The following is a 25863-nucleotide window of genomic DNA, read 5'->3' on the forward strand; positions in this document are numbered from 1 at the left end:
TCCCCATGGGGTAGGGAATTTGATCACTTGGTAAAGGCTTGAAGGGACCGCTCGCATGGCGTGTATCCACGGGCGCCCTATGATGACATTGTACGCCGTTTCCTGGTTCATCACGTGGAAAGTTGTTTCCAGCGTGACTCCTCCTGCTAAAACGGGCAGTGATATTTCTCCGGATGTCCGTCCCACTGCATTGTTAAAACCAGTTAGTGTTATGCAACGCGGTATTATCTTATCCTCGAGTCCCATTTGTACGAGGACCCTCGGGTGGATAATACAGGTGCCACTTCCTTCGTCAATCATGATTCTTTTAACATCTGTATCAGCGATACGTAAAGTGATAACTAAAGCATCGTAATGAGGGAAAGACAAACCGTCGGCATCAGACTTAACGAAGGTGATACTATCTTCGAAGTCGTCATACCGTTCATAGGCGATAGTCCACTTTAGTTTGTGCGTGGTGGCGAACTTGACGTGATTGATCGCTAAGTCGTCGCCGCCTNTCATTGATAATAGCAGGTGTGACATAAATTGGGGCAATGCATTGAACAGTTAGGCCTAGAAGTGTGGTTTAGTTTGCTCGAGGACGAGCAAAGGTTTAAGTGTGGGGTGTTGATAATAGGTGAATTTGACTATAATCACACCTTAAATAATCACCTTCTTGTGTAGTTTTAATGCTAAAAGTGATAACAAAATGCTCTTATTAGTGCTTTTCATGATTTGCAGGTGATATATGTATAAGGAAGGCTAAGGAGCAGTTTTGGAGTCAAAAATTGGAGAAAAGAGGCCAAATGTGTAAATTCCCAATGAAGCTACGCCCTACCAGCCCTTAGGATTCAGAAAAATGGTTTGGCCGCGGTTCTACCGCGACCGCGGCAGAACCGCGGTGGAAGGCAGCTTCAGAACTTTAGAGATTCAGAGAGGGTGATTGGCCGCGGTTCTACTGCGACCGCGGCAGAACCGCGGCAGGCACAGAAAAATTTAGGGGTCAAAGTGTCAAATACGGGATTTTTTGACCTAAACCCTATTTAAAACATTAGACTTCGCCCAAGAGAATTATTATTGATTTTTAGGGTTTCTTAGCAAGGAAAACCATTGTGAGAGAATACTCCAAACATCTTTCTTCTTTACTTTTGATTTTTATGATGAATTCTATCTTAGTTTATTTTCCCATAGCCATGAGTAGCTAAATTCCTTGTCTAAGGTTTTGATGGAACCTATTGGGTGATGAACTTCCTTGTTTATGTGAATACAAATTGCTAGTTTAATCTCTATTTGTTCAACTTCGTGTTTGTTGTAGTTAATTGACAGGATCCTCAATTAGCTGTGCCTATTTAGTGTGCATAACTTGGAAAAGAGTGCATATTTAGGGTATTGTTGAACAACACCACTCCTAGATTATTAGAGAAATCTATAATTGCGGGTTTAAAGGCGGGATTAGGGATAACGAAGCCTTGGGTGTAATCTAAAGTGAATCGTGCTAAATAAAGTAAGCTAGTGTATCTCGGGAGAGTGCAATAGTAAATTACTGTGATTACTCGGGAGAGATTTACGGTAAGATTAGCGTTCATGATTAATAGAGATGTGTTGGTAAATTTGTATGAGCATAAACAGAAGGGATTCCATCAATAGGGGAAATCATTGCCTTAGCTTTTTATCATAATTGTTTACAACCTTATTAGCTTAGTTTACACCTATTTAGTTACTTGCAAGCGTAGTTGTTAAAGAACATTTAACTGAGATTTGAATATTTGGGAAGCTGGTTCTGAAGAATTAGTGGGTCTGAAGATAGTGGTTGATAGGTTAACTCTCTGTGGATTCGACCCTGGGCGTAATACTCGGGTTATATTTGCAACGTCCGCAGAGTCCTTTTTATAAGGCATAGTTGGGCGTGATCAATATTCGAAGGGATTTTCAAACGAAAAGTCCAGCCCTTCCCTGGGAGCGTAGCGATTTACTGAAATCTCATCTAGACGACCTTCGAGTGACACACAACATTCCGGACCATGTGGAAATGGCTCCGGCTGGGATGGACTACGCCAATGTGCACAGGCCTGGGTACTGCACATTTTACGAGTACCCATTTTTTATCGGCTATAGTCTCCCGATCTTCCCTCTAGCGGAGGAGCTTTGCCGCTTTTACAATGTGTGCCCGGCTCAGCTTACTCCTTACACCTTGAAGGTGTGCAGGATTCTGACCACGTACGCGGCTAAGGCTGAGTGCGGCGTCTCAGTTCACCATTTCTTACAGTTATTCAGCCCTGGTTATCTGAGGGTTACCATGTTGCAATTGAAAAGCCGTGGTACGAAGGGTTTGGTAGTTAGGGCTGACGACAAGGCCAACCGCCTCTTCTGGCGTAGGTACTTCTACATCAGGACGGAGCACCTGGTGTCTAAGCCTGAAGGATTCTCGGAAAGGTGGAACCCGGATCGCGAGTACCTTTATTTGCAGGATTCATGACTGTTCGCGACCTTGACTATTTGGCCACTGTGATTTCATTCTTTTCTCTTTTTTTTTTGTAGCGAGGGCTTCTCCACCACAGTTTATTGATGATATGAAAAGCCGTGGTACGAAGGGTTTGGTAGTTAGGGCTGACGACAAGGCCAACCGCCTCTTCTGGCTTAGGTACTTCTACATCAGGACGGAGCCCCTGGTGTCTAAGCCTGAAGGATTCTCGGAAAGATGGAACCCGGATCGCGAGTACCTTTATTTGCAGGATTCATGACTGTTCGCGACCTTGACTATTTGGCCACTGTGAGTTTCATTCGTTTTCTCGTTTTTTTTTGAGCAGGGCTTCTCCACCCCAGTTTATTGATGATATTAAATCATGGGTGGAAAGATTACTACCTTATGCGGAGGAATGCCGTACCTGGGCTGCATTTCTTCAACAGTACGGCCCGTCAGGTAATTCTTCGGCCTTGGTTTGGAAACTCCCTTAGATTCTGTTACCTAACTTACTCGTGTTGGCAGGTCGGAGCGCCCCCAAGAAGAAGAAGGCCGTTGTTGCCTCGCCTAGGGCGGAGACCGACTCTGATGGCGAAGACATACCCTGCGGCTCGTTCGGCGATGGCGCTCCAGAGGTTCCTCAGCAGGAGGCTGCGCCTATGGCGGCGTCTGCAAGTGAAGCGACTCCTTCAGTGCCGTCCCCGCGGCTTACAGAGGAGACTTCCGAAGGTGAGGAGCCGCCAGAGAGAAAGAGGCGGCGGTTGATAACGGGCAAGGGGATAGCGATTGAAGACGAGAGGGTAAGTGAACCTCGTCAAGTATCGAGGCCGATTTTTATGGCCGATGTTATCCGTTCTGGGAGGTCGGCTCCACAAAGGAGAGCTGTTGCCGATTCCAGCCCAGCCCGTGTTCCGGATAGCGGTTCGTCGGCCGCTGTTGAAGAAGTGGGCGATGGTGTCGGTCTTTGTTAGAGCGTGGGAGTTGTTCTCGCCGTCCTTCATTGCGTCGATCCCTCCTTGTTTCTGAGTGTATCGTTGTTAGCCGTTGGGTCGGCCCATTAAGATCATCCTCGTCTGCTCGTACCTCAGCGCAATAGGCGTTGTGGATTTCCTCCCATGTGGTAGGGGGATATTTCATGAAGCGGCTTAGTAGCTTCTTGGTTGCCCTCGAACCATTCCTGTTTAGCCCGTTCTGGAAAGCGGCGACTGCCATACCTTCCGATACGTTTGGTAGACTCATCCTTACCCTATTAAACCTGGCTAGGAAGTCCCTGAGTCCCTCCCCTGTGGTTTGCCTGACGGCGAAGATGTCGTTGACCCTTGCTTCTGCTTTCTTTGCACCTGCATGGGCGGTGACGAACTTATCCGCCATTTCCTCGAACGTTGATATCGCCTTATCTGGTAGCTGAGAGTACCACGTTAGGGCCCCTCCTGTCAACGTCTCACCAAACTTCTTCAGCAGCACCGATGGTACCTGTTCTTTTGATAGGTCGTTGCCCTTTACAGCAGTGACATAGTGGATTAAATGATCCTCGGGATCTGTGGTTCCGTCATATACCTTCAAGTAGGGTGGCATCTTGAAGGTTTTCGGGATAGGGTGAGGGGCAGCTTCTTCAGTGTATGGTTGTTCAACGAACCTCCCCACGTCGCGTTTTGGTAGCAACTTGGGAGCGCCGGGGATCTTGTCTACCCTCTCCTGATGTTCTTTCATTTGGTCGCGGAGTGCCTTGTTTTCATTCTCCATTTCTTCCATCTTCTTTAGGATGGCTGTTAGCGTGCCGTCGTTGGTCTGTGCCTCGATGGGTTTGTTATTTGCTCATGCAGCTTCAGGTTCACCCATGGCAGCAGTGGTACCTATCGTTGGTATACACCTGTCGTTACTTTGCGGTGACTTCTCAACCAAGCCACTTAGAGTGCTTGTTAGCCATTCTTCCAGTAGCTTCTTGACCACCGAGGGTGCTTCCTTAGCCGTAGATGTGGAAGCTCTTTTTTCATGCAAGATCGTCAGATCTTCGGATGGGGAAGATGAGATCTCTGCACCTGGCGTGATGCTAGGGGTTGCGTTCAAGATGCCCTCGTCACCGGCCCCGTTGAGAGGATCAAGGAGATTGGTTGTAACACCCACTATCGCTTTCATTCTGGTGTTATTTTCAGCCATCTTTTATTTTCGTGTGGTGTAGAGAATGGTAGTTGGTTGCTCTCTAGGTGGATACTATGATTTTGATTCTTGAAATCCCCACAGACGGCGCCAAATTGTTTTGCTCAAAAGTTATCGATATACTTTGCAAGCTTAAAAACAATCAAAAGTAAGAAAGGGTAAATCGTAATCAAATATAATAGACCTAGAGATGAAAAATGAAGTTGTTGTTGTAGATCTAATAGTGATAATATTAACTCAAGAGAAAATATTCGTTAGAGATAGCGATAGAGAGAGAGAGTATGAGAAAATGAGAGAGTTGTATTATTCCAGAATCATCCCCCCTCCTTACAATGTGAAGGTCTCCCTTATATAATAAGAGACCTTCCTCGAAATAATCAAAAAGTTATAAAAATAGGTAACGTTTTCCTAGTGAAGACACTGAGTCCTAAACGATGTCGCTTTTGTCCCCACGTCCGAGTCGTACCCTTACGTTAGTCGGCGTATACTCACTGGGCGTACCCATTGGCGTAGAGACACTGACGGTTAAATTTGACCCTATACAAAGCTAAATATTCTTATACGTTTAATAAATTTTTAGTATAAATACAGGGTCTAAGCAAAAGTTATTGAGTTCACGTGAACCCATAACCTTTGCACTAGATCCGTCCTTGTTAGGTGTGAATTTATTTCTCACCGTCAATCTTCCTTTCCTTTTCCCTAATCCCATAATAAAAAAGTTTAATAAATGAGTAAAATTATTCGTAATTGTGCTGGTGTAATCTATACCTTCCGTTTATTTTTAGTTGTTCACTTTTGACTTTGCACTTCCTTTAAGAAAAAATAAAAAAAAATATGTATTTTATAATTTTATTCATAAAAATGATAGCATTTCCAAAAGTTTTGAGAAATAATTTAGAAAATGACTAGTTAATGATAAAGGTAAAACAAGGGAAAAAAGATTATTTTTCTCTTGATTTAGTATAGTGGACTTGTAAAAGTAAAAATATGTATATATTTTTAGTATAAGTGACAAGTAAAAGTTAACGAGGGGAGTAACAAATACTAGTGAATAGTTGATGAGCAAAGTGACTCGAACACTACCATTTTGAAAAAAAATAAAGACAAAATTAAAAATTTTAAAGCAAAAAAGGGCAATCCGGATGCATTAAAATCCTGTTATGTGTGAGGTCCAGCCAGAGACGGATCCAGGATTTAAAGTTTATGGGTTCCTATAACGACCTTAAGTAAATATACAATAAGTAATTGGGTTCACAATCCAATATTTATGGATATTTAGTGAATTTTTTAATACATACAGAGGGTATATGCAAAACCTACTGGATTCACGGGAATCCACATTCAATAGGCTGGATCCGCCCCTAGATCCAGCCTTATCGTGTGCATAAAAATATTTTCATAGCTCCAACACGTAACATATTGGTCGCGTGACAACAATTTTATCGATCACCCGAAGCTTCATTTCAACTTTAAAGCAACTATTCATACTAAATTCTGTCTGGTTGTTTAAGCAACACGCCAGACCTTATCAACAGCTTTTGGCGTCCTCAAAAAAACCCCAACTGTTTTTTTTTTATTGGAGAAGAGTAGAAAGGGAGAATCTCAGAAAAAGAATGTCTAATTCTGCAGCATCTCTCTTCATTTCTCTTACGACGCCGACGCCGACGCCGACGCCGACGCCGTCCAAGTTGTTGGTACAATGTAGTAGCAGTCCACTTCCTTCTTCCACAAATCTTGGAAAATGGAGCTTCAGAATTCGAGCTTCCTCCTCCTCCTCAGCCGCTGCTCCTGGTGTTGATTTGTCCACCCTTCAAACCGCCATTTCTAAGGTTCATTTCCCTAAGCTTCATTCTTTTGTGGGCTTTTGTTCCTTGCTATTTTCTTACTCCATCTATTTCGTTTTATACTAGAAGTCTTTTGAGACATTTCAATCGTTTAACATCATTTCACTAATAATATAGCAGTTATATACTGTACAATTTAAATGTTAAAATTCAATTTTTTTTGGATATGATGTTTTCCATATATGGAATTAAATTATTTAGTCACCATAATAACTTCACTTTAGTACTGCTATTATAAATATATAATACACAAATCAAATTAATATCTTGAACTCCATATCTAGTTAAATATGACAGTGAAAGAGACCGAGTTGTAACAGAACTAAGAAGCTTCTAATGTCCCTAGATTATGTTGATATTTTGATCAATTTAGTGTTGGCACTTGGTACTAATAGTAAATGCCACTGGAACATTTTGGCAATCATTATTGTGATTGTTTCTATAGCGTGTGGGAAGATGTTTAGGGGTTAAATATTTGATTTTACTGTTTGTTTCCTTATTTATAATTTGTGGAAGGTTACTGAGTATTCTTTTGATTTCATTTAAGCAAGTTGAATTGTGATTTGTGAGCGGTCATAGTCTGAGTTGCTACAGATTTTCTGTTTTGTTCACGTCTTAAAGTATATAATAACGAACAGTAGATGAGAAAGTTTCATGTAAAGATCTGGAAATGTGTACATGCAATATTAAAGAAAAAAAAAAGGGTAGCCTGGTGCACTAAGCTCCCGCTATGCGCGGGGTTCAGGACAGGGCCGGACTACGAGGGTCTACTTTACGCAGCCTTATTCATGCTTTTTGGCTTTTTGCTAGTTTTTTCCCTTTGGCACTGATAACATACTAGTACATATAAAACTAAGGAGAATGTGTATTCTAAAGCTGTGGTCTGGTCATCTTTTCCTGCATTAATTTTTTTTTCTTATCATACTTTCTTCAATCTGAATTATGCGCCTATTTTCTTTACAGAAAGATAGTAATGCTGTCAAAGAGGCGCTTGATCAGCTAGTTGAAGTTGGTTGGGCCAGAAAGTGGAGTTCTCAACCATATGTGTCACGGCGCACGGTCAGTTTTCATCTGAAAATGTGATGTTTTTAGGAGGAGGTATCGAGATATTAGCCTCCTATAGTCTAAACATTCATGTCCCTAAGAAATATATTATTGTCTTTATTTTGCACACATTTTGCCCACAATTCTCTGTAGTTGTCTTAAAAATTTCTCTTGCAGACATCTCTTAGAGAGCTGACAACTCTCGGAATAAAGAACGCGGAGAACCTTGCAATCCCAAGTGTCAGAAATGATGTAAGTTTCTTGATGGAATTTTTGTTGTTATTGGATTGATGGCAGTAGCACCAGATTCAAAACCAGCTCTCAATATGGATATTATTCGGTATTCTGGGAAACATTTGAGTCAAAGTTGCAGTGTCAGGAGACATGTTGAACCCAATGAATGATATTCAATCTTGAACTACAATAGTCTCCAATTGTTATATCTTGAATAACTTGTATAAGTTTCTTAATAGACGTAGGCCTTCAGATTGAAGGGGTTAAATTATTGGCATGCATATAGTTTGATCTTATTCATACAGTGGAATGTTGACGTATGTCAGATCATTATAAATATCTGTCTAAAATCTATTATATTTATTTCCTTCAAGCACATTTCATGACTCTAGTTGTTGTTACTTGAAACACAAAAAGTGGTTCTATGTATGTAAACTAGAAGATCGTAGATGCATTTTCCTTTGAAGCATTGATTTTACATTTACGGATGTAGAATAACAGATGATTAATGTGGTTATGTCCTTTTCATTTAACTGTCCGGACTCAGTTCTTATATCTGTTTGATACTGATTTCATTCAGTGATACAGGCAGCTTTTCTTTTTACAGTGGTAGGCACAACAGGGTTCTTGGGTGTTCTTGCTGGCCAACTTCCTGGGGTAAGTTTTCTTACTACCCTACTTTTCTGCCATTAATTTTGTTCTCTTTTTTTGGAAAGTTCATTGTTGCATCTCAATAAATAGCTTTCCTCTTATGGAGAGAGCAGAAACAATCTGGTTTATAAAGCCTTTTTCGCACTGCTTGGTATGCCGATAAACACACTGGATAAGGGGGCCGAGTCTTTCATATGGTTCAAATGTTACCGTCACTCTAGATAACTATTCCTTGTTTGGTTTTGTGGGATAACAATCTATCGTTTATCATCCGGACTAAACCCCAGCTGGCAATCCTAAGAGTTGGTAGGCTGGGATTATAGTCCAACCCTCTTAGCCCGAGCTCTTCCCTAGCTACTCACCACTTGTGTAATAGTGTAAATCACCTCACTGGATAGATTATGTTGCTAAATAGATGAATTTTTATTTATTTATTAGTGATCAGCCTCATGCCCCGTACATGGCGCCTTAATTACTATTATTTGGTGACTTTATAAAAATATTATGGATGTATGTGGCGTCAACATGGAAATACTTTTGGGGTTATTTGCAAAAAATAACAGTCCAATTGTCAGATTGTTACGTCATGTTTAGCTTGGTGTTGCTCCAGCACCCAGATGTGCGTAAAGTACATTGATGCTACTGTGTATGTGTACACGTTGACAGATACTTGCAGGTCACATTGTTGATTCCTTCTTTATGTTTTCAGGATTGGGGTTTCTTTGTTCCGTACTTGATAGGAAGCATATCATTAGTAGTTTTGGGGATTGGAAGTACTTCCCCAGGGTAAGTCGTGAGTTTGGCATTCTTCTGATTCTCATAATGACTACTTCTTGAAACCTTAACAGTTAAGATATCCATCAAAAGAAGAAGATACATTCAGTTGAGCTTTTTTTCTACTGCATGCAGGTCGTTATGGCTCATTCTTTTATTCATTATGTAGGCTCCTTCAGGCTGCCATTGATGGATTTTCATCATTTTTTCCTGATTATCAGGAGAGAATTGCTAGACACGAAGCAGCTCATTTCTTAGGTGACATCCCGTTTCAAGTTTCAATATTATCGTTATAAAGTTTGACCAAATGATTGCAGTATCTGGAAGTTACATCAGTTCACTTACTAAGAGGCGCAGATAGTTTCTAAGTATATCTATCTATCTATTAAGGTGCATATGTATATATTTCACATTCAAAATGGAAGTGCTAGTTCATAACAATCTGTTGAAGGACAATGTTCAACACTATGAAAAAAATAGTCTGCTCTAAAGTAGCATGAGTAATGGCTGTTCTCATGATACAAAATTAATTCGGCAACAAAGTAATTGAGGAGAATTAGTATCCGGGAACTACTATTTACCATTTCAAGAAGTTTTATCGTTGAAGATGTCAGGGTCAAAATGAATCGATGAAAGTTGTAAATTTGGTGTCCGCACTTTTCTACATCTGATCATGTTATGCTGTTGATATGTGCATTTTTTTCTTAAGATCAACGCTTTGATCCTTATTGCTATTGCACATGTAATCATCCTATGCTCTCCATTCTTGATATCGTTGTGAATATGAAGCAGCTTTTTCACTTCCCTTCTTTTATGTATTATTTACTTCTGCTTCTACTCTGATACCAGCTTTCCACTATTAAGCTGGTGCTTGAAAAGCATAGATTTGACAAGTGTACAATGTCGGTTTCAGTTGCCTACCTAATTGGTCTTCCCATCCTTGGGTATTCACTGGATATTGGGAAAGAGCATGTCAATTTGATCGATGAAAGGCTGGAAAAGCTGATCTATAGTGGGCAGCTTGATTCAAAAGAGCTAGACAGGTATCGATCTTAAATCAAAGCTACTTATATATAATTTTCACAGTGATACACACACACACACACACACAAACGGTCCACTTGGTGTCATTTCGATGGATATGTGTATGATTAGGGGGATACACGTGTTCAACTGCACTTTGGTCCGTGCTTCCTAGGATTCAATGACTCTCATCTACAAAGATGTTTAAAATATAAAAAAAAGAGAAATGAGCTGGAAAAATGAAATTTTACGAATAGTTGCATTTGTCAGGCTGGCAGTGGTAGCGATGGCCGGGCTGGCAGCAGAAGGGCTGAAGTATGATAAAGTTATTGGTCAATCAGCTGACCTTTTCACTCTTCAGGTTTAGTTTAACGCTATTTGGGAGTTACATTGCCCTTTTTCTGGATCCATTTATCAAAAATAACTCTTGCTCTTTGTCTTCACAGAGATTTCTAAACAGGAGCAAGCCGTCACTTAGCAAAGACCAGCAACAGAACCTTACAAGATGGGCGGTGAGTCTAAAACCGGACACATATTGTGATAAACACACCCAAACATATACAAAATTCAAGACGCGCAAATAGAAAATTGTTTGGTTTGACACTTTTGAGCTACCCAAACATCTCAATTACTCCTACATTGTTTTATGTTGAAAGGGGATCCAAACACGAACATAACATTGTCAAAATATTGCAGGTTCTATTTGCCGGTTCACTACTGAAAAATAATAGCAAGCTTCATGAGGCCCTAATAACGGCAATGGCAAACAAGGCATCGGTCACAGAATGCATAGAAGCAATTGAGAAGGCAGCTTGACCTTGCACCAAAAATATAACTAGAGTCTTGCAGATGAAATTTAAAAATTGTGAAGTTTTTATCCTAAATTTGTAAAATATCGAGGAAAAGAAGAGGTATATATAAATACAAACAGAAGATTGTATTCTTCTGACATTCATGTCCAAGTCCAACATATGAAATGTTATGGGCAATATGAAATGAATCTGCTTCTGCTGCTCGTCAGCAACTCAATAGACTTTTTAATTCTTTGTGAAAGTTCTTTTGAATCAGTCAGTCATCTATTTCTTCACTGCAATTAGACAAGGCAGATTTGGACTCTATTTCTCAGTATATATCTGGTGTATGCTGGGTGATGCCCGGATGCGGGATCTTTAGTCTCACAATATGATGATCAAAGTGTTAAAAAGGGCAGTCCGATGCACAAAACATATGCAAGAGTCCGGGGAAGGGCCACACCTCAATGCGGTGTAATGTAAGTAGCCTACCCTGATGCATGCATCAGTGGCTGATTTCACGGCTCGAATCCGTGGCCTATATGTCACACGGAAATAACTTGACCATTGCTCCAAGGCTCCTTCAAAACGGAGACGAAGTATACCACCTCAAAATCTATTATAGATGATATTTCAGTACAAATAAGCCAAATTTAAAATAAAAAAGTTAGGGAACATGTTCAAATTTGCCCTTTGAACAAGGCAAAATGTCCTCAACTATTAACCGACGACAAATTATTTCAATATTTTTCTGCCAATATGCACTCATTGTGTTATAAATGTTTATAATTTAACATGTTATTATTTATTATAAATTTATATTAAAAAGTTATTTATAGAATTACTTGCAAATACTTTTTAACTGATTTAATTATATAATTTTTTACATATAGTAATATAAAGGCGAAATACATAAACAGCCCCTTCAAGTTGTCCTCAACGACCGGCTGAACACCTCAACTGATTCATTTATCATTTAGACACTTCAAGTAACTATTAATTGTATCAAGTAAACACCCGAGTGCTGAAGACTCTATGCGTGAGCTACACTTGTCAATGACGTGTCAAATGAGCCAATTAAAAAACGACACGTGTAAATTGGAATAAAAAATTGCCACATAATTAAAAAAAAGAAGAAAATACATTAATGATGAAATAGAAACCCTCACCAGCACTACCCCTCCCCCCTCCCCCTTCGCCCTCCTCGTTCCCCCCCTCCCTTTCATTCTTCTTTGCATCAGTCATGTCCTCCATCTCCTTTTCTTAAATCCCTTCCCCCCAACAAATTAATTTTCAAACCAATATGAAATAACAGAGAATAGCCAAATAGAGAATCCACCAAGGGATCATTAATTGACATTGCCGGATTATGCGACCTCCATTATCGAAAAATTATTCTCCAAGCAAATGAGATTGTTTGAATCTTTTTATTCTTGTATATGAGATTGTTTGATATGGTGAAGTACTACTTTTATTCTTGATTCTTTTTTCTGGCTCAAAAAACAAAAACTGGACCAGTGAAGGCTCTAGTTGGATGCCTGAACTTGAACACCTCTTCAAAATTTGTTTGAACACTGCTTGTGATAACTTCTTCAGCCATGAATAACCTTGAAGACCACTGGATTTGGCGTCACTTTTTAGTCTTCGGATTTTCGAGTTCTTGGTTTTTTCCATAATTAATAGAGGAGAAAAATAGAAGAAATAGAGGGAGAAAAAAATGGAGTAGTGGAGCCTTCACCGGAGCAGTGGCCGGAATGTTGGTCGGAATTTTGTTTCAGCACTGCTTATGAGGAAGAAGAAGATGCCTGAACTAGTTGGGTGAAAAAGGTTAGAGGAAAATATAATGATATAGTGTGGGACCCACAAACAAAATTTAATTTAATTTTGAAAACAAGAGAGAAAAAATATGATAAAAGTCTCACGCGCCCAAATTAAACTAAAATATACGTAACTTGCCATGTCAGCGTGAGGTGTTTACTTGATACACTTAATAGTCACTTGAAGTGTCTAAATGGTAAATGGATCAGTTGGGATGTTCAGCTGATCGTTGAGGACAACTTGAAGGGGCCGTTTATATATTTCGCCTAATATAAAATATTGAAGAAAAAAAAGAAGGAATTCCTCATCCCCATTTCCTTAAATTTCCACGTGTCTTTTTGGGAGAAAACAGTTTTGAAAGACCAATTTGCCCTTGCAAAGTTGCAGATTTCCTTCCTTTGTCTCAATTGTTTTTCTCCTCTCTATAGGCAAGAAGTTGTTCATTGCTTTTTTTCCGGCGCAGCCACTCGTCTTCTTTTGTGAGTTTTCATGTTTTCACTGGTTAATTTTGAGTAATTGACTGTACTTATGATATTTTTATTTCTTTTCATGTTCTTCTGTTAATTTTATATTGGGTGCTAAGTATTTTCTGTAAATTGTTTAGATTATTGGGTGTTGAGTATTTTCTGTAAATTGTTATTATTATAAACACTTTGTATTCTTTGAGCTTCAGGAAACAATTTTTAGCTTTGATTTTTGTGTCTAAATAATTGGGTATTAAGTATTTTCTGTATAGTATCAATTTGTATTCTTTGAGATTCAAGAAACAATATTTAGCTTTGGTTTTTGTGGTTAGCTCGGTCTGCTTATTTTCCTGTCCTTGTTGGACTAATTTTTTTATCTTAAAATTTGTCACCAAAAAAAAAAAAAAAAACTTACTGTTGGTCACATTTGTTAATTACTCAATTTTTGCTGCTATTTATGCTTGTTTGTCACGATTCTGGATATTGGAATGCAGTTGATCTTTTCTTGTCTTTGGGTTATGCTAATTGGTAACTAACTGAGTATTACGGATAATTTTTTGTATTTGCTACTTCCCATTATTCATTGAGATTAAGATAGTGCTTACTTACCCTCGGGCTTTGGTCTAGTGGTAAGGGTGCAACAAGTGATGTGTGTGTCAAGACACTTTACAAGTTCGAACTCTGCGGTAGACAAAAGCCTGGTATTTAAGTGGAGAAGGGTAGATAGCGGACCCATTATCCATTGAGTTTCGGACCATGCTGCTAGTTCTCATTATTCATTGAGATTAAAATAGTGCTCACTGACACAAGGCTTTTGTCCAGCAGTAAGGGCCAGCGCCTAATGTGTGGCTCAGGCGCAAGCTAGGGGTTCGAACCCTATCATATACAAAAGCCTGGTATTTAAGTAAAGAAGGGCGGAGGGGAGCCCATTATCCTTCGAGTTTCGAACCGTGACTTCCCTCGGAGATTTCTCTACTATCCAAAAAAAGGAAAATAGTGCTTGCCCGTGCACGAAGTGCTCCCCAACTAGTATGAGGGTATGGTGACTGGTGAGGGTGGGTGTGTATTGTAAACAGCCTTCCCCTTGCATTTCTCAAAAAGGCTGTTTCAAAATTCGTTAAGATTGAAGCAACACCTGTTAATTTGGGTATTCAAAGCATAAAGCAGGTATTTTTGATTTTTGAATATTTACGTCGGATTTGATTTTACTGTGTTGATACTCTTGGTAAACCAAATCATCTATTCCTCTTATAACCAATTTAGTGCTGTTTGTTTCTCTTGTCTAATCACCTATGTTGCTCGGACTCTCTGAAAATGCCACTGGATGCATGTCGAATCCTCCAAAAGTAGCGTATTTTCTGGATGATCCGACATTGGTGTGGCAGCAGCTTTGGAGAGTCCATGCAACATAACCACACATTCGTGCAAGCATTTTTGTATTGGTAAGTAGATGAGCAAATAAGACTTGCTTGTAAAGTACTCCAAAAGGGAACTTAAGTTATTCCCTTGTGATGATTTGGTGAGTTTAACTGTAATTACAAGTCACAATATAATCCATCTATAGTTAATAGTTGCAAGATATTGTCATTTTGCACTCTTGATGTGCTCTGTGATGTCTTACGAAGGAAAGGAACTTGTATGATGGAACAAAATACTCCTTAACCTTCATTTGCGGGGTATTTTCTCTTCAGCAAAATCTCCTCAAAGTTGTACTTGTCAGGTTGATGAACTAATGCATGCATGCACTTAAATAGTGTACTCTATAGAGGTTAATATTTGAATAACAATGCTGCATTCTGCATCAAAATTTTTCAGTACAATGTGTTGTCCTCTTGTTCATTAAGATTGATTTCTCCAAAAAAATATCCTGTCATATGTCAGATCATTTTTAAGAATTGCGCTTCACTTCAATGAAGCGTGCGCTTCGCTTCGCACTTCGCTTTTGAAGCGAGGCGAGCCCCTGTCGCTTTTTTGCGCTTCTCGCACTCAAAAACACTATTCAGATGCTTGAATGTTATCTCCCTTCATTTATCTCCATTTTGTTTTAAGGTTTCGAGATGGAGGATACATCTAAAGAAGAAGACAAGTTGTCTGATGGGGCTTCTGAAAATGCACCTCCGAAGGAACAAGAAACCCGTGAGGAGATGCTTTCAAGGCATAGGTACTTCTTAAGTCTCTCTCAAAATGGATTATCTTGGTAGTTGCTTCCACCCTCTTTATGTTATGGAAAACCTCTGTATATTTTGTACTCCTAATTTAGACCCAAGGAAGACAAATTGTCATGAATATTCATTTTATTGTGTCAATATCTGTAGCCACTTTGATTAGTCACATTTACGCTTATAGGAAAATTTGGTTCTCTTTCTGAGCAGATGGCTTATTCCTTGGATAAGATTATTTAACGGATCATCTATTATTCACTTTGACTGAACCTCAATGCGAACAGATGGCTGGCGATAGTGTTTGAGTTTATTGTGTCGGGGTGTTGACTTTTTAGCAGTCGCTCAATTTATCGTGTCAGATTAGTTACTTTCTGGAGAACTTCTAAGAATTTTATTGACGTCAAGAGAATCTATACAGGAAAGAGATTTCTCAGCTACAGGACAGAGAAATGGCAATGAAAAAGGCAGCAGCTAAGGGCAGCAAGGCTGAACAGAAAGCTAAGAAGAAACAAGTCGATGAAGAGGTGTCCAAACTTTCTGCTCAGCTCAAACAAAGGCACGCGGAGGAACTTGCTTCATTAGGCTACAGTGGTGGTAGTAGCAACGAAAAAGAAAAAGGAAATCTTGACACGTTGGTGAAGGCTATTGCTGGTGTTTCTGTCGGTGTTCAATCTGACAGTTCAAAACCGAGCAAGAGTGTTAAGAGGCGTGAGAAAAGAGCTCAACAAGAAGCAGCCAGAGAGCAGAGAATACAAGAAGAACAGAGTAACATTTTAAGCGATCGAGTTATTGAGAATGAAAAGTTAGAAAGAAAACTTGAACCCCTTGGATTAACCATTATTGAAATAAAGCCCGATGGACACTGTCTCTACCGAGCTGTCGAGAATCAGTTAGCGCTTCACTCTGGAGGTTTGTCGCCTTATACATATCTTGAACTCCGACATATGGCGGCAGGATACATGACGAAACACGCCACCGACTTTCTCCCCTTTTTCCTCTCTGAGAATATGAGTGAAGGAGAATCGGATGATTCTGTTGTGGAAAGGTTTGAGAATTACTGTAGAGAAGTGGAGACAACCGCAGCATGGGGTGGACAACTTGAACTCGGTGCTCTAACTCATGTCCTAAAGAAACATATCATGATTTTTTCGGGGTCCTTTCCTGATGTAGAGATGGGAAAAGAATACAAATCTGACAGCAGCACTAGCTCTTGTAATTTAAGTATAATGCTATCGTACCACAGACATGCATTTGGGCTTGGCGAACATTATAACTCGGTTGTCCGGAGTTTATCCTGAGAGGTATGTTCTATATCATGTGATCAAGTGCTTTTCTAGCAATATTTGTAAGCTTATGTTGTCCTCTTGGTTTACAACAATCTGCAGTTAACATACCATTTTCTGTACCAAATTATGTTAAGAGTAATGGTGTTTTTATGTGAGGTAGTGATTTCATTTTTGTAATTTAAGCAAATGTGATTTATTGTTCTTCTCATATATCAATGTGTTGCTCTCTGGTAACAGAAACTCAATTTTTCAGTTGGGACTTCTGATTTTATGAATACAAGAAAATTTTATCGCAGGCGACATCTATGTACATTATTGTGACAGTCATTTTTTGGATTTCTTGCATCTTGACTAACGAACTGGCATTTGTTAACATTCTATAATAGAAAGAACCATAGTACATATGTATTATACAATATGGTTTTATTATTATTATGGAGCCTCTATTTCAACTATATACTTATTCACTCAATTTTTGTGTTAAAAAGCTTAGTTTTAGTTGTTTCTAATCCTCAGCTGGAGAATTCATTTATGGGGCTAGTCATTTTCAAGGATGCTATTTAGAGATTAGTCGGTACTTATTTTGTCCTGAAATTTAAAAGTCTTAACTGTTGGACAATTCAGGATATTTTGTCCTAATTCAGGATGCACTGACTAATTCCTAAATAGCTGTCCCTTAGAGTGGCTACCTGATATCATTTCTACTTTATGAAGCCTTTTTCAACCCAATGCGTTCATCAAAACCTCTCTCGCACCCAGTAGCGGAGCTAAGGGGCACAAAAGGGTTCATTTGAATCCCCTTTGTCAAAAAATCATACTGTCAAAATTATTTTTAATACATATATTGTAGATATTGAATCTCCTTGACACAACCGAAGAGCTCGTTGTGTTTATTTCTTTATTTTTTACTCCTTTAGGAATCTACAGGATAAATCACAACTCATTCCCAAAAAAGCAACTCTAAACAATAGATTGAGTAAAATATTTTGTGTTTCTAGGTGTGAACTAGCAGATTGTGTTTCTGTTTGCAATCTATAAAAGTCTTGATCAGAAGATGAATGCATCTTCATGAACCTGCCATGAGCATTATCTTCATTTCTTTTGAAAAGGAGATGGGGGAAATGCAACTTGTGAAGGAATTCCCATTTTTAAGAGCATATAGGCATATTGCTTTTGAGACGCCAAGACTCCACATTGTAAAATTGTCATCACATATGCATAGTAGTATCAGACGGGGCCAGGTTGGGTCGGTTCGGGTCGGGTCGAATATAAACGGAGCAAAAATGGTAATGTAAAATGGATAAATTATCCGACTGGACTCATAGATAGTAAAAGGGTTAATCGGGCGGATAATATGGATATATATATTATTTATGGCTTCTTGAATATGATGACTTTTGGGAGAATTTCTAGTTTCCCAAACTTGAGGAACTCTAAATTGAGTTTTTGCAAATGTAAAAGTCAAACTCATTGGTGATTGGTTATCCAATTTTTAAGTGAAAAATATGAATCTTATCCATATTTGATTATTAAAAAAATTTATTATCCAACAATCACTTTATGATAAGGATGATGACACCAGAACCGTACCCTTTTTCTTTGACCTGTGATTTCAGTGCTTGTACTTTGTACTAGTACAATAGCATTTGTTCCAAATCCAGCTAACAAATTTGTAGATAATGAAGTGTAGAATCATCTGATTCCTCTTTACGAGTAACCCTATTATATTCCTCTTCTTATTATACAATTTGCTTGGATCTTTTTACAACATGAGGACATGCCAGAAGGCTTCCTTTCCCTATCAATGTTTAACAATTGATCGAAAAAGCTAAGAAATAGTAGTATTTGTTTAAAGATAAAACCACCTCGCTCGCATGGGCGGAGCTAGGGTGCAGAGACCGATCTAGAATTTCTAAATATGTGTAATGATCCGGTCGGTCGTTTTGAGAGTTATAGTCCCGATCCCCTATTTACTACTTTCCCCATATCTTTTTCTGCTTATGTGAGTTGCCAGGAGGTTTTGTTTTTGGTTTCGGAGTGTTTTGGGACACTTAGTCCTTAAAACGGAAGCTTAAACCTTAGGATTCTAACCGTAGTCGGAACTGTGTGAAGATGACTCCGGAATGGAGTTCCGTCGGTTTTGTTAGCTCCGTTGGGTGATTTTGGACTTAGGGGGCGTGTCCAAATTGTGTTTTGGAGGTCTGTAGCTGATTTAGACGTGAAATGGCGAAAGTCGAATTTTTTGAGATTTTGATCGGTAGTGGACTTTTTGATATCGGGTTCGGAATCCGATTTCGGAAGTTGGAGTAGGTCCGTAATGTTGAATATGACTTGTGTGCAAAATTTGAGGTCAATCGGACATGATTTGATAGGTTTCGGCATCGGTTGTAGAAATTTAAAGTTTCAAGTTCATTAACTTTGGATTGGAGGGTGATTCGTGTTTTTAGCGTTGTTTGATGTGCTTTGAGGGCTCGACTAAGTTCGTATGGTGTTTTAGGACTTGTTGGTATATTTGGTTGGGGTTTCGGGGGTCTCGGGTGTGTTTCGGATGCTCACCGGATCATTTTTTGACTTGAGAAAATTGCAGAAAATCTGGTGTTTCTGTTGCTGGTTTCCTTCATCGCGTTCGCGAGAGAGGTCTCGCGTTTGCATAAGGCATCTGGGAGGCCAGCTGAAGTTGTTTTTCGCGTTCGCGAAGTTTGGGCTACATTCGTGAAGGTTTGTTCAGTGGTGCATCGCAAACGCGTGAGGTGTATCGCATTCGCGTAGAGGAGGTTGAACGGCTGGGACCCCAGGGCATTTGTCTACGCGTTCGCATAGTAGGGGGTCGCATTCGCGAAGGAGCAGTCAGTGAAAGCTCCGCATTCGCGAGAGGTCACTCGCGTTCAGATAGGAGAAACTTGGTCAGTAAAATATTTGTTCAACGCCAATGCGAGGGTGAGGCCGCGTTCGCGAAGAAGGATTCACCTGGGCAGGATATAATATTTCAAAATCGAGAGTTTGGTCAGTTTTATCAAAACTTGAGTTTGGGAGCTCGGATTTGAACGAGATTTTGAGGTATTTTCAGAGACATCGATTGGATAATGATTCTACACTTGATTTTGGTTAAATCCCACTAATCTATCATTAATTCATCTTTTAATTTCGGATTTGGTTTGAAAATTTGGGAAATTGGGAAGAAGTTCTTCAACTAAAATTTTGGGTTTTGATTGAGATTTTGATATCAGATTTGGATAATTTTGGTACGAGTAAACTCGTGAGTGAATGTGTGTTCATATTTTATTACTTTTACCCGATTCCGAGACGTGGGCCCGGGTCGAATTTTGGGGCAATTTTCTAATTTCTTGCTTAAGCCTTGATTTCATTAATTAGATTAGTTTCTTATAGTTATATTTATGGTATGTATTTGCTTTTGTCTAGACTTGAGCCATTCAGAATCGGTTATTCGCGGAAAAGGCATTGTTACCGATTGATTGAGCTTGGTTCGAGGTAAGTGGCTTGCCTAACCTTGTGTGAGGGAAACTCCACTTAGGATTTGGTACTGTTTTGATATGTGAGCGCTGTGTACGTGAGGTGACAAGTGCGTATACGGGCTGTTTGTTGTCAAATCCGATTTTTTTCCCCGAGTAATAACTTGTTTCTTCTTATTTGAGTTATACCATCATGTGTAATTATTCTGTTTAGCCTAGAATAACATGTCTACGTGTCTTAAATGCTTATCTGAGCTATGTGCAACATGCTTAGTGGATATTCCTGCTTTTCTCTTGACTTGTACTTAGTCTAAACTGTAGGATCTCTGCTGCAACTGTTATTTTCATTGTTTGAGTTGTGTATTTACTTTGGAACTATGAAACTGTATTCCGGGAGATCCCCCTACATATTTATTTTGGGACTATGGGGCGGTACCCGGGAGATCCCCTAGATATTTACTTTGGGACTACGGGACGGTATCCCGGGAGATCCCCTTACATATTTACTTTGGGCCTCTTGCACTGTATTTCGGGAGACCCCCCTGAACATTTACGTTTGGGACTATGAGACGGTATCTCGGGAGATCCCCTGTTGCTATTTCTTTGTACTGTACTGTTATTTGTCTGTGATTTCCTTGTGGTTAAATTTCAGTCTTTATTTTACTGCGATATTTTGTTTCGTCTTATTTATTATCTATATACCAGTAGAGCCTTGACCTGACCTCATCACTACTCGATCGAGGTTAGGTTTGGCCATTTCTGGGTACCATTGTGATGTACTCATGCTACTCTTCTGCACATGTTTTCGTGTGCAGATCTAGGTACCTCCTACTAGCCTTGTAATTAGTTGCATACTTGTTGCTGCTCCGAAGACTTCAAGGTAGATCTGCCGCGTCCGTAGACCTCGGAGTCCCCTTCTATCTCTTCTTATGTTGTTCCTTTTTTACTTCTTCTAGATTTTGATGTATAGAACAGTTAGATAAATCTTAGAAGCTTGTGACTTACGATGTTCCGGGTCTTGGGAGACTTTGTATATATTTGAGAGTTGATTATTGTATATGCCGAGCGGCATCTCTATCATTCATTTAAATTATCTGTTGTTGTTAGTTGTTAAGGTTTTGTTTCATTGTTGGTTATTTCCGCAAATGTTCGGCTTACCTAGTCGTAGGGACTAGGTGCCGTCACGACATCTCACGGAGGGAGTTTTGGGTCGTGACATGTTGGTATTAGAGCTCTAAGTTCATAGGTATCATGAGTCACAAGCAGGTTCGTAGAGTCTCACAGATCGATACAGAGACGTCTGTACTTATCTTCGGGATGCTATGGAACTGTTAGGAAAATTTCACTTCTTTTGATTCATTGTCGTGCAAAATTGTTGACTTCAAAATTCTAAACTTCTGTCTTCTATTCTCTCACAGATGGTGAGGACACGTACGACCGGATCAGATTACCAGGCACCCACGCTCCCTGCTAGAGCTGCTAGAGGCCGGGGCCGGGGTAGAGGCCGAAGACGTCCACGGGGTGCAGCCAAAGCACCCGCACGAGCTGCCACAGAGGAGCCACCAGTAGCTCCAATCGGAGCGCAGGCACCTGAGACGCCTACTACTACACCAGCTCTTCAGGAGACCCTTGCACAATTCCTAAGCATGTTCGGTACGCTAGCTCAGGCAGGGTTGATTCCCCTTGCTCCTGCCACATCTCAGGCCGGGGGAGGAGCACAAACTCCCGCCGCCCGCACCCCAGAGCAGCGGGTTCAGGTCGATTAGATTCTAGAGGTTATACCGGTGTCACCTGTAGCCCCAGTTCATCCCGAGGGTAGGGGTAGCAGTTTCTGAGGAGGAGCAGTGTAGGCTCGAGAGGTACAAGAAGTACCACCCTCCTACTTTTAGTGGTTTGGCGATAGAGGATGCTCAGGGTTTTCTTGAGGAGTGCTACCGTATACTCCGTACTATGGGCATAGCGGAGTCAAGTGGGGTTTCTTTCAGTGCGTTTCAACTTTGAGGAGCAGCCTATCAGTGGTGGCATGCTTATGAGTTGGACAGTCCGGCTGAGGCAGCTTCACTTGCATGGACTCCGTTCTCGGATATGTTTTTGAGGGGGTATGTTCCCTAGAGCCTCAAGATGCATGGCGCGCCGAGTTGGAGTAGTTGCGCCAGGGTGTTATGAATGTGTCAGAGTATGCAGTTCATTTTAGTGATTTGGCTAGACATGCACCAGCCTTGGTTTCTACAGTTCGAGAGAGGGTCCGTTGGTTTATTGAGGGGCTTCATCCAAGCATTTGGATTAGCATGGCCCGGGAGTTGGAGATGGATATCTCGTATCAGCAGGTCGTGGGTATTGCTAGGAGAGTGGAGGGCATGCTTGCTCGGTAGAGGGAGGAGAGACTGGCTCTTATTTTGGTGCTCGTACCCCAGCTGCAGTTTGCCATGGTATGGTCTATGTGAGTCGCCCTGTTCATTCAGCACTTTCAGCCGTCAGTGGTATTCCGGCTACAGTCTTATTATGCACCGCTTGTATCTAGTGTGCCTCCTGCACGGGGTGTTTCCAGCGTTCAGTCCATTGAAGCTGGCCCGAGCCAGCCACAACAGCCACGCCCTCCTAGAGCTTGTTTGAGTGTGGCGACATTCATCATATGGTGAGGGATTGCCCCAGACTTAGGAGTGGTGCACCTCCACAGACTTCTCAAGCACTGCGCGCTCCACCGGGTCCTCAGGCTATGATTCCAACACTAGCTACTACTCCATCTGCTCAGCCAGCTCGAGGTGGAGGTCGGGGAGGTAAAGGTCGCCCTAGAGGGGGAGGCCAGGCCAGATACTATGCTCTCCCTGCTTGTGCAGAGGTAGTTGCTTTCGACTCTGTCATTACAGGTATTGTTCCGGTCTGTCATAGAGATGCGTCGGTTTTATTGATTCAGGCTCCACTTATTGCTATGTGTCATCTTATTTTGCCATGTATTTGGGCGTATCCCGTGATTCTATGAGTTCTCCTGTTCATGTGTCTACACCCGTGGGAGATTTTATTGTTGTTGACCGCGTGTATCAGTCGTGTTTGATTGTTATTAGTGGTTTTGAGACCAGAGCCGATTTATTATTGCTCAGTATGGTAGGTTTTGATATTATCTTGGGCATGGACTGCTTGTCTCCCCATTATGTTATTCTTGATTGTCACACCAAGACCGTGACGCTGGCTATGCCAGGCTCACCGCGGTTAGAGTGGAGGGGTACCTTAGATTACACTCCCAGTAGAGTTATTTCATTTCTTAAAGCTTAGCGAATGGTTGAGAAGGGGTGTGATGCGTATCTATCTTATGTGAGAGGTGTCAGTATTGATACCCCTACAGTTGATTCAGTCCCAGTAGTGAGGGATTTCCCTGATGTGTTTCCAGTTGATCTTCTGGCATGCCGCTCGACAGAGATATCGATTTTGGCATTGATTTGTTGCCGGGCACTCAGCCCATCTCTATTCCTCCTTATCGTATGGCCCCTCCTGAGTTGAAGGAATTGAAGGAGCAGTTATAGGAATTGCTTGATAAGGGCTTCATTCGGCCCAGTGTGTCACCTTGTGGTGCTCCTGTTTTGCTTGTGAAGAAAAGGATGGTTCTATGTGTATGTGCATATGCATTGATTATCGCCATTTGAACAAAGTCACAGTGAAGAACATGTATCATTTGCCTCGTATTGATGACCTATTTGATCAGTTACAGGATGCCAGGGTGTTTTCCAAGATTGACTTGCGTTAGGTTATCATTAGTTGAAGATTCGGGAGCCAGATATCCCGAAGACTGCTTTCAGGACTTGTAAGGTCATTACGAGTTTCTTGTCATGTCATTTGGGCTGACCAACGCCCCAGTAGTATTTATGCATTTGATGCACAGTGTATTTTGGCCCTATCTTAACTCTTTCGTCATTGTCTCTATTGACGACATTCTGGTGTACTCCCGGAGTCGGGAGGATCATGAGCAACACCTGAGAACTATGCTTCAGACCTTGAGAGAAAAGAAATTATATGAAAAATTCTCAAAATGTGAGTTCTGGTTAGATTCCGTGGCATTTTTGGGTCATGTAGTGTCGAGTGAGGGGATTAAGGTGGATCAAAAGAAGGTGGAAGTAGTTCAGAGTTGGCCCAGACCGTCCTCAGCTACAGAGATCCGGAGTTTCCTTGGTTTGGCTGGGTATTACCGTCGATTTGTTGAGGGATTCTAATCTATTGCTGCACCTATGACCAGGCTGACCCAGAAGGGTGCTCCGTTCAGGTGGACAGAGGAGTGTGAGGAGAGCTTTCAAAAGCTCAAGACAGCTTTGACTACAACCACAGTATTGGTATTGCCTACAGGTTCGGGGTCTTATACTGTTTATTGTGATACATCGCGGATTTGTCTCGGCGTGGTGTAGATGCAGGACCGTAGGGTGATTGCCTACGCGTCCAGACAGCTGAAGGTGCATGAAAAGAACTATCTTGTCCACGACTTTGAGTTAGCAGCTATTGTTCATGCCTTGAAGATTTGGCGGCACTATTTGTACGGTGTCCCTTGTGAGATCTACACTGATCACCGGAGGTTGCAGCATCTGTTCAAGCAGAAGGATCTCAACTTCCATCAGCGGAGGTGGTTATAGCTACTTAAGGATTATGATATCACCATTTTATACCATCCCGGGAAGGCGAATGTGGTGGAGGATGCCTTGAGTCACAGGGCGGAGAGTTTGGGGAGTTAGCATATTTACCAGCCGTAGAGAGGCCATTGGCATTGGATGTTCAGGCCTTGGCCAATCAGTTTGTTAGATTGGATATTTCTGAGCCGAGTCGAGTTTTGGCTTGTGTGGTCTCCCAGTCTTCTCTTTATGATCGTATTAGGGAGCTTTAGTATGATGACCCCCATCTGCTTGTCCTTAAGGATACGGTTTAGCACGGTGATGCTAAGGAGGTCACTATTGGAGATGATGGTGCATTGAGGATGTAGGGCAGGCTTTGTGTGCCCAATGTAGACGGATTGCGCGAGTTGATTCTTCAGGAGGCTCACAGCTCACAGTACTCCATTCATCCGGGTGCCGTGAAGATGTATCAAGACTTGAGGTAGCATTACTGGTAGAGGAGAATGAAGAAGGACATAGTGGAATATGTAGCCCGGTGTCTAAATTGCCAGCAGGTGAAGTATGAGTATCATCGACCAGGTGGATTGCTTCAAAAGTTAGAGATTCCGGAGTGGAAATGAGAGCATATCACTATGGATTTCGTTGTTGGACTCCCACGGACTCAGCGGAAGTTGGATGCAGTTTAGGTGATTGTGGATAGGCTGACCAAGTCATCCCATTTCATTTCTGTGATGACTACTTATTCTTCCGAGCAGTTAGCTCAAGTTTATATTCGCGAGATTGTCAGGCTTCATCGCGTGCCGGTATCTATCATCTCTGACCGGGGTACGCAGTTTACATCACGGTTTTGGAGGGCCGTAAAACAAGAGTTAGGTACTCGGGTTGAGTTAAGCACAACATTTCACCCTTAGACGGACGGACAATCCGAGCGCACTATTCAGATACGAGAGGATATGCTCCGTGCCTGTGTGATGAAGTTTGGAGGTTCTTGGGATCAGTTCTTGCCACTTGCGGAGTTTGCCTACAACAACAGTTATCAGTTGAGCATTGAGATGGCACCGTATGAGGCTCTGTAGGGTAGGTGATGTCGGTCTCCAGTGGGTTGGTTCGAGC

The 25863-nt window shown here is 41.1% G+C and overlaps 2 protein-coding genes across 5 annotated transcripts; both read left to right on the forward strand.

The window, feature by feature from the left end:
• Positions 6091 to 11237, forward strand: LOC109228912. The gene is made up of 10 exons (XM_019394175.1): positions 6091 to 6429; positions 7408 to 7503; positions 7666 to 7740; positions 8311 to 8379; positions 9083 to 9159; positions 9317 to 9405; positions 10061 to 10190; positions 10441 to 10531; positions 10617 to 10682; positions 10867 to 11237. The coding sequence occupies exons 1-10, from the start codon at positions 6214 to 6216 to the stop codon at positions 10984 to 10986; spliced, it is 1029 nt and encodes a 342-aa protein (XP_019249720.1). The 5' UTR covers positions 6091 to 6213; the 3' UTR covers positions 10987 to 11237.
• Positions 13146 to 16986, forward strand: LOC109228920 (OTU domain-containing protein 6B-like). Of its 4 annotated transcripts, XM_019394184.1 has the most exons (4): positions 13295 to 14410; positions 14591 to 14685; positions 15293 to 15404; positions 15824 to 16986. In XM_019394184.1, the coding sequence occupies exons 3-4, from the start codon at positions 15301 to 15303 to the stop codon at positions 16701 to 16703; spliced, it is 984 nt and encodes a 327-aa protein (XP_019249729.1). In that variant the 5' UTR covers positions 13295 to 14410; positions 14591 to 14685; positions 15293 to 15300; the 3' UTR covers positions 16704 to 16986. The 4 variants fall into 4 exon arrangements, with proteins under 4 accessions (XP_019249753.1, XP_019249729.1, XP_019249738.1 ...); XM_019394208.1 differs by lacking the exons at positions 13295 to 14410; positions 14591 to 14685 and adding an exon at positions 13146 to 13258; XM_019394193.1 differs by lacking the exon at positions 14591 to 14685.

This window comes from Nicotiana attenuata, chromosome 1 (assembly GCF_001879085.1).
Source record: "Nicotiana attenuata strain UT chromosome 1, NIATTr2, whole genome shotgun sequence".
Lineage (NCBI taxonomy): Eukaryota > Viridiplantae > Streptophyta > Magnoliopsida > Solanales > Solanaceae > Nicotiana > Nicotiana attenuata.